The sequence below is a fragment of the Glycine max genome, chromosome 6 (assembly GCF_000004515.6).
Source record: "Glycine max cultivar Williams 82 chromosome 6, Glycine_max_v4.0, whole genome shotgun sequence".
NCBI lineage: Eukaryota > Viridiplantae > Streptophyta > Magnoliopsida > Fabales > Fabaceae > Glycine > Glycine max.
This window is the reverse complement of record NC_038242.2, coordinates 8,160,586-8,169,237: the sequence shown is the minus strand read 5'-3', so window position 1 is coordinate 8,169,237 and position 8,652 is coordinate 8,160,586. Positions and strand designations below refer to the sequence as shown.

Sequence of the window (8,652 nt, the reverse complement as noted above, 5' to 3'; positions counted from 1 at the left end):
TTCTTATAGTTCCATGATTCTTACATTTTTAATCCTTATAATTTGAAAGTAATTTTTTTAGTTCTTATAGTTTACATTTTAATTCTTTTTTAATTTTTGTCGTTTAAAAGTGTTCTTTTTAGTCCTTATAGTTTGTATTTTAATTTTCTTTTAGTTCCTATAATTTAAAAGTGATATTTTTAGTCCTATAATTTGTATTTTAATTACCTTTTAGTCCTTACCACAAAAAAATATAAAAATAATTAACTACAAATTAGTTATAAATTATCAATTACTTTTTTTTATTACAAATTATCTTACAATAAATTAGTTACGAATTACTTGTTAATATTTTTGTAGTTAATTGTAATTGATAATATTACTCATATTTTGATGATAAGGATTAAAATAAAATTAAAATATAAAGTATAGAGACTAAAAAGACCACTTTCAAACTATAGGGACTAAAAAAGAATTAAAATACAAATTATAAGAACTAAAAAAATCATTTTTAAAACTATAGAGACTAAAAGAAAATTAAAATATAAATAATAAAGATAAAAAAATTACATAAAGACAAAAAAATAAGAATTATGAAATTATAATAACATACGAGTAATTTAATCTTATAAAATATAATTTTTACGTTAAAAGTAATGCACATATGAATAAAATAGTTTAATTAGATCCAGGTGTAACCTCTACAAGTTTTATGTTGAATTGTTGAATGTGAAAGGTCTAATATAACCTTCTTCCTTTATTAACGACCGGGACACCAAAGTATTTTCTATTTCTTTGCTGAATAAAAAATTCTATTCATTTAAGAATTCAAATTCAAATAGATGAAATTTACAGTAAAAAAATATTATAGATAAAAAATTTTGTCTGAAATAACATAGAAATTATTTATAGGAAAAAGTATATAACATTACATTCAACTTTAATAAGTTTGATATTTTTAATATTTTACACACACACACATATATATATATATATATATATATATATATATATATATATATATATATATATATATATATTTTACAATTAGACCGATAGCATTTAAATCTTATACTATAATTTTATCTGCTTCAATAGTTGATTCATGATACATCCTACTCACTACGTTTTATTGATGAGTAGAAAGTTATATAATCATATAGTCAAATTTTGGACCAATTCAATTCGTTGGTCAATGATCTTATAGTTTTGATGACTGCAACCAATGAAAACTTTCAACTACTTGATGAAGGCACTAAGAAAATTGGTTCATTTTCAATTAAGTTAACTTTAATGTTTATTAAAAAAAATAGAAGGTACTTGGCTTTCATAAAAAAAAATGGAAGGTCATTGGCCTTTACTGCCAACGTTCACTGCAATTAAGGAACAAATACGTCAGAGTGGCAACTTCCAAACGAGGAGCTCAGTTCGTAAACGACTTGCAGGAACACAATATTGGCTTTATATAGTGAAAATATTATTGTATTGTATTTTGTTATACTAATGCATTCTTCTCTTTGTAAAATATTTTGGATTTTGGATTCTAATGACAAGTACTCAACAAATTAAATGAAGGTTAATATTTTATACAAACTTATAGAATACAAATCACCCCTGGATCGTTTGCTAGAAAAGTAGAAATCATTCTTATGTTCGGTTTATTGTTTACGATTTTTTTTTTCAGAAAGAAATAGTATTTAGTAAACACTGTTTTTCATAAAATTATTTTTATAGAAAAGTGAAAATTATAAATTTTTTAAATTGGGAAAAAGTTATGGAAATATTTTTTTTAGAAAAAGTTAATTTCTCACTTCTCTATAAAATAGAGAAAATACAAATACACAAAGGTGTAATGGTTATATATTATTATAAGATAAAAAAGAGGTATGCATTACAGTAAACATTAAACTCTTATTATAATACTATAAACACCAAAAATAAAAATACTACACTAGATACGAATATGAAATGATACAAATACAAAATTATAAGACAAAACTCCATTATATTACACCAGTGTAATATTATAATATAAAATTAATCTAAAACATAAAGTTGAAATAAAAAAGGAAGATAGCCTTCAAAAAATAAAATAGACCCATTGAAAATATCAAAAAATATTTTTCTCTCGTTATAATATTTCTAACTATTGATATTAAAGTCTAAAAATTAATATATATAATGCAATATAAGAGTTCAAGAAGTGTGTGACACGGAAGTGTATTTAAGACGAGCATGATACATACATATTACACAGTGTGTAAAACCGCGTAAGTCTCGGTTTAGTGCTAATAAAATCACTAGAAATGTAAAGATTATAAAAAACTAATATTCATTCTAGCATCTGACCCATCTTTAAATTAAACATTATCGTTTCTCAAGAGGCAAATAAATTCCTCAATTACCTTTTTTAAAGTAAGAAATAAAGATTATTATTTTATACAGTAGCAAACAAGAAAAGTCAACAGGAAAGAAGTCATTTCTATGTTTTTGTTGTGGGTACCCTTTTTCCTTGGCATAAGAGAAAATACTATAATTTTCTTTTCCCCTGTCTTGGCGAAGCTTAAGGTTCCCCAAACGGTTACATAATTATATCATAACACAGAAACATAAGCATCCTACGATTCCTTTCTGCCTCACACACAACACAACACAAGCTTCAAAATTATCACTTTGCTTTATGTTCTCCCTCTCTCATTTTTCTCACTTGCTTCTGTAATTTTAGCTTTTGCAAACTTCGAAGGGAAACAGCATGGACTATCCGAGTCCAAGTACAAGTTGAATCCTTTATCAATTTTGATTGGACTGGTGAGCTTAGATTCGTTCATACCTCACTTTTTGCCTTTTCTTGTGTCACTTAATGGCTTTTCTGTGGTTTTGGGGTTGTTTTTGAAAGTTCTGTTTTTTGACAGTTGTGTTTGTGTTTTTGATCAAACAGGTTGTGATTCTGGACACAGGAAGTGGGTTTCTTTTCAAATTTGAGTTGAAGGTGTCAGCCAAGTGGTTTGTGCTGAAAATTAGTTGCAAATATTGAAGAAGCTGCTCAAACTTTTTTCTTTTCATTCATGGACAAGTTGTGCTGTTTTAAGGCTTCATACTCTCAGGTAAAAATGTAACTTCAGCTTTTAGTTGTCTCATGCATATGCATGAAACATTAGCTGTTGTTTATTGAGTTTGATAGAAATTATAAGGCTATGTTTTCACTTTTTGTTGGTCACTCTGGGGAAAAACTTGAATTCCATTTCTGGGTTTTATATTCCTATATATTTTACCAAATTTGAGTGTTATAAATTCTTCATTGTTACCTTATAATTATCTTGGAATCCATTATTGTTATCTTTGGAAGAGGGGCATGGTTCGCTCTTTCTTGTCACTGTACTCTGTCTAAATCTAGAATTTTAGTGTATCATGTTTGGTTAGTAATTTTAATTTGTTATACAATGATTGTTTTGTCTGCATCCTCATTTTTATTGGGATTAGAAATCTGTCTCTTGGGGTGACCAGGAAATAAAATGATTCTGTAATTACTAGTAGAAGACAATTAAGGTTTAGGTACATTAAATTAAACTTTTTTTTTGTTTTTAGGCATTCTTGACCATCTATTAGATGGCTCGTAGAACTCTGAAAGGCTCTATTTGTATGATAGGGGCTGTTAATGTAATCAATGTGGCTTTGTTGTGCAATCAAATACTTATCCTCCCTTCTATGTATGTCACCTAAACTGGCAGGACTATTCAATTTCTGTGTTGGTTGCTTTACAGCTTGTAGCAGCACGTTCTTCCTCCAGCACTGGTAAGGGGAAAAATCATGAAGGCTCAATAAAGTATGGTTTCAGCCTTGTAAAAGGGAAAGCTAATCACCCAATGGAGGATTATCATGTTGCTAAGTTTGCACAGATAAAGGATAATGAATTGGGTTTATTTGCTATTTATGATGGTCACTTGGGTGACCGTGTGCCTGCCTACTTACAGAAACATTTGTTTACCAACATTTTGAGGGAGGTTGGTTGAAACTGAGTGTTGTGAAAAATATGCATATATTTTCTATGCTAGTTTGATCAAAATTCAGATTGGAAATGTTACATCTTCTTCATTTAATATCCCAGGAGGAATTTTGGGAGGACCCCACTCTTTCTATCTCAAAAGCATATGAGAGTACAGATCAGGAAATTCTATCACACAGTTCTGATCTTGGGCGTGGTGGATCAACGGCTGTAACTGCTATATTGATTAACGGACGAAGGTTATGGATAGCTAATGTTGGAGACTCAAGAGCTGTTCTATCAAGAAAAGGTCAAGCTGTACAAATGACAACAGACCATGAGCCTAACAAGGAACGAGGTAGCATTGAGACCAGAGGTGGTTTTGTCTCTAACTTGCCAGGTACTTTAAAGCTTCCATTCCACTATTCCAATTTATGGAGTCTATGTTTCCTTTGTGTTCTTGTTTCTTGTATGGATCTCCTCTTTCTGTTTAATCTGTAGCTACCATTTGGTTGAAAGAGAATATTCTAGTATTGTGTAAGTGAATTGTACTGTTATAATTCTCTAGAGAAGCAGCTCGAATTTGTCTTTTGTTGTCAAATAAGACAAAGCAAATTATCAATGCATTCAATAACTAGATTAAATAACCTTGCAGAAAAAATATTCTCCTTAGTTGTGATTCTCTTTCCGAGTTCCAGTAATTTAATCGGCTATTGAATGAATTTGAAAGTATATGAATTCATGTACTCTGTTTTATAAATCATAACTAAATTCAAGTGCAGAAATTTTTGTATGTTGTTTTTCTTGGAAAACACATAATGCTCATGATGTGCATAAGCAAAATTCTATTCCATTACATAGTGCTTTGTGACTGTGTTTTTCTTGGAAAAGAATTTTGCTTATGCACATCATAAGCGTTATGTGTTTTTTTTTTCCTTTTTAACATGAAAGTTTGTACCATGTATCTCACCTACTATTTCCTGTTAGGGGGCTGTAGGGAGTTGTGGGAGTAATTCCTGAAGTATCCAAGTAAAAATAGTAGTTTGTTACAAAATTCTTTGCAATCCATAAAAGGTTTCTTAGAAAAATTCGTTTTCTTCATTATACTCTAACCCTATTTCCAAAAATCATCAGATTTTTACTAACAGTGCTTAACTGTATCCATATTCTAATATCAAAAAATTGCAACAACAATCCTGAGTGTGAAGTCACAACAATATAGTGGTTATTGCATGCTTGTGGTATAAGTGAGATTACATGTATGACAGCAAAAAGTCACCATAACATAGATACTTAAAGTAACATTAATGATGCTGATGATGCAAGGTGATGTGCCTAGAGTAAATGGACAACTTGCTGTTTCTCGTGCATTTGGAGACAGGAGTCTCAAGTCACATTTGCGATCAGACCCTGATGTACAGTATACTGACATAGATGTTGATACTGAGATTCTAATCCTTGCAAGTGATGGACTTTGGAAGGTGAAATAAAAGTGTATTGTTGTTTTCATTGCCCTTACTTTTAAAGGTCAATATAAAAAGAAGTAAAAAAAAAAAACATTTGCATGTGATAAACCAGGTAATGACTAATCAAGAGGCAGTGGATATTGCTAGAAGAACGAGAGACCCTCAGAAAGCAGCTAAGCAACTAACAGCTGAAGCATTAAAAAGAGATAGTAAAGATGATATATCTTGTGTTGTGGTTAAATTCAGATGATGGTATCTTTCAAACCATGAGCATGCTCGGGTGCAGTTTATAACAATAATATAAAGGTACATGTCTACGGAGCATGTCAACTTATGGTCTGGACCAAACAACTTATATTACATACTTGTTTGGGTTAGTCCTGACTGAATTTTTCTGAATAGGTAATTTTGCCAAAGAAAAAAGAAGGGTTTGTCAAGCTCTAAATTGTTTTTTTTTTATAGATTGTGGTTTGAGAATGTTGTTTCTGCAAAAGTGTGACTACTCAGAATCTGTTGTATATTGTCTTTTTATTGTTCATAAAAGACCAGCGGCTGTGTAAAAGACGAATATGCTTGTAGTTATTGATTGGGGTATAGTGAGTGCTAGGATGATTGGTCCTATCCATGGCTGTATACCACATTCTTTGATAGAAGTGGACCCTCTTTTCCTTTGTTCTGTTTTCCAAATGAGAGGAGGTTCCCTGTGACACAAGCTTTTGATACCATATATATTAGATTATTAGTGTTACATGCATTTTACACATATTTTCATAAAATGAACAAAAGCATCTTTGATTCTTAGTTCACAATTAAACTAAAATATGTAGCACAATTTCTTGTTTATGTTTTTTGACCAAACATGAGGAAATTCTATTGTCACAAACCATGAACACCAAAACTGAGATTAATTACTCATGACGTTTAGTATTGCCAATACATAATAAAAATAAAAATAATTGCAAGCTAGTTTAATTTCATCAGATTGCAAATGCAAATATGTCAACCATGTGCAGTCAAGGCATCTGATTAATTTAATGATGTCTTCCTAGTCTCTCAAAAGCACGTTTAGTGCAAAGACTTTCTTTTCATAAAGAAAAAACAAGGGAGACTTCTTAACTCTTAATGTTTGGAAGTATCAAATTCTCATATCAGCACACGAGCGTATTCACTATTAGAGGTTAGCCAAGGGATTCACCGTTACAAACCAGGGTTTTTCAAGATCGACTATCACTCCTGAGGAAAGGATTAAAACAGATTACTATAGATTTTGATATAAATTACTTCTATGACATTTTGATTTTGATCAGATTATCACCATCTTATTATTTTTGAACTACAAATAACCACGCACCAAGTACATCAACAATGCATCCAATCACTTTTGTGAGATTTACAATCAATTCATTCCCAACAAAATTAAATTTATGAACTGACGATCAAGAAAACCTACGAGTCAAAGAATTGCAGATTTTAGCTCGAGTTTGCTACATTTAAACTATACACATCAAAGTCTCAATCTTCTAGAACGCTGAATGAAGTATTTCTTGATCATATGAACATATAAGGGATGTTTACATCATTCAGTAACATAATTGACCCCACTAAGCACGAGGCCAGAGGGTGTGAAGATGATCCTGAAACAAAAGTACATGGCATAACTTGCAGCCAAGCCTTTCATAGGTTATATTCTAATCTCCAATTTCAAGAAGGAAAATCACTCAGTACAATCAACTCACTGATGCATCCCACGGCTGCTGCTTTCCTCTCCAATTGAAACGGTGGCAAGGGACTTGGAAGCCCATGCTCTAGCATTCATTGCTCCTTCCTGCAGATTACGTCTCTTGCACGGCACTTTCAAACAGTTAAATGACTGTGTTAGGCGCTTCAAATAAATCAAAGGATGTTCAAGCAAGCACCATATTCTAATACTTTGGATGACCCTTCTCCAAGCATATCGAATACATATAAGCAGTGTAGGGAAAAACAAGTATAGTAATCTGAAAACCACAAATGTAGTGGCCAGAGCCAAATAAGTTTCCTGTCGTAGTAAATTTTCTGGAGATCTAGCCCATGAAAATGGACAACTTTCTGGCTCGGTGCTACCATGACTCTCATCAGCCGATGAACGACTAATTTTCTCAAGTGATAGTTGATCAAGTGAATCAATCATAATCCCTACAATGACAGCAAAATAATGAACTAAATACAAGAACATAAGGAAAAAAAATGTAATGCTGCATATCAAAGAAAATAAGGAAAACAACATGTGGTACTGCATAACAAGATCACAAAATTCTCAGTTTGTTTGGTCAAACAATTTAAAAGAGGTCATGTGTTTATTGAGACAACTAAAATCATTTACTATAAAATGCTTCCCTTGGATATTAAACAAAAGAATTTTGAACATCCTAGGAAATTCCATGGGCTAATTTTTAGCCAAAAACAGAGAATCTGAAATCCCCCCCCCCCCCCCCCCACCCCCCCGTCCCCAAAGAGCAAACTTCTCTACCAAGGATAGATGATTTGATTGACCAATTGAGGGGAGCAACGGTATTTTCAAAGATCGATCTGCGATCGGGGTATCATCAAATTCGAGTTAAGAAGGAAGATATCCCAAAAACTGCGTTTCGGACTCGGTATGGGCACTATGAGTACTTAGTCATGCCATTTGGAGTGACTAATGCTCCGGCTATTTTCATGGACTATATGAATCGTATATTCCATGATTACTTGGACCAGTTTGTGGTTGTGGTTGTGCACCATCGCCCGACCGCCACCTAGTACCACATGTGATGGGTACCCCATAATCCTACAAGCTTGAGATGAGGAAGTGTAGAAGGGTGAACTTCCTGCTTTTATTCGTTGACCACAGAGTGGTACCTGGAGATATGTCGCGGGGGTCAGGAGACCTTGGGGACGTCAGGTGGGGTGCCATTGCCCAAAACCAAGCTTGACCAATTCCAACCCAACTCGGGCATAGTCGGTCAGTGAGAACCTGTGATGTACCTAAACAGGCGAGCTCCTGGCAGTCAACAGATAAAAGGAACAAAGACCACAAAGCAAGGAGGCTTGTGGTGGCTGGCCAGCTATGAACTTGATTGATATGTGGGATATGGGCTCTGGTAATCGATTACCAAGGGTTGGTAATCGATTACAGGCTTAAAATGAAGACATGAGGCTAAGATGGTCTCTGGTAATCGATTACCACGGGTGTAATCGATTACC

At 32.6% G+C, this 8,652-nt stretch overlaps 2 protein-coding genes across 3 annotated transcripts in view; one reads left to right on the top strand and one right to left on the bottom strand.

Moving 5' to 3' along the window:
- Positions 1 to 2,468: 2,468 nt before the first annotated feature.
- Positions 2,469 to 6,134, top strand: LOC100797292 (probable protein phosphatase 2C 10). Of its 2 annotated transcripts, none has more exons than XM_003526533.5 (6): positions 2,469 to 2,787; positions 2,918 to 3,083; positions 3,741 to 3,980; positions 4,085 to 4,361; positions 5,288 to 5,442; positions 5,540 to 6,134. In XM_003526533.5, exons 2-6 carry the CDS (start codon positions 3,045 to 3,047, stop codon positions 5,675 to 5,677), a joined length of 849 nt encoding a protein of 282 aa, XP_003526581.1. In that variant the 5' UTR covers positions 2,469 to 2,787; positions 2,918 to 3,044; the 3' UTR covers positions 5,678 to 6,134. The 2 variants fall into 2 exon arrangements, with proteins under 2 accessions (XP_003526581.1, XP_006581538.1); XM_006581475.4 differs by having other exon boundaries at positions 2,478 to 2,787; positions 3,708 to 3,980.
- A 693-nt stretch (positions 6,135 to 6,827) lies between these two features.
- LOC100810620 (5'-adenylylsulfate reductase-like 4) overlaps positions 6,828 to 8,652 on the bottom strand; it is a 4,217-nt gene continuing 2,392 nt past the window's right edge. The window contains exon 4 of the mRNA XM_006581474.4: positions 6,828 to 7,602. Within this exon, the coding sequence (XP_006581537.1) occupies positions 7,160 to 7,602 (443 nt within the window). The 3' untranslated portion in view covers positions 6,828 to 7,159. The remainder of the gene's footprint in view (positions 7,603 to 8,652) is intronic.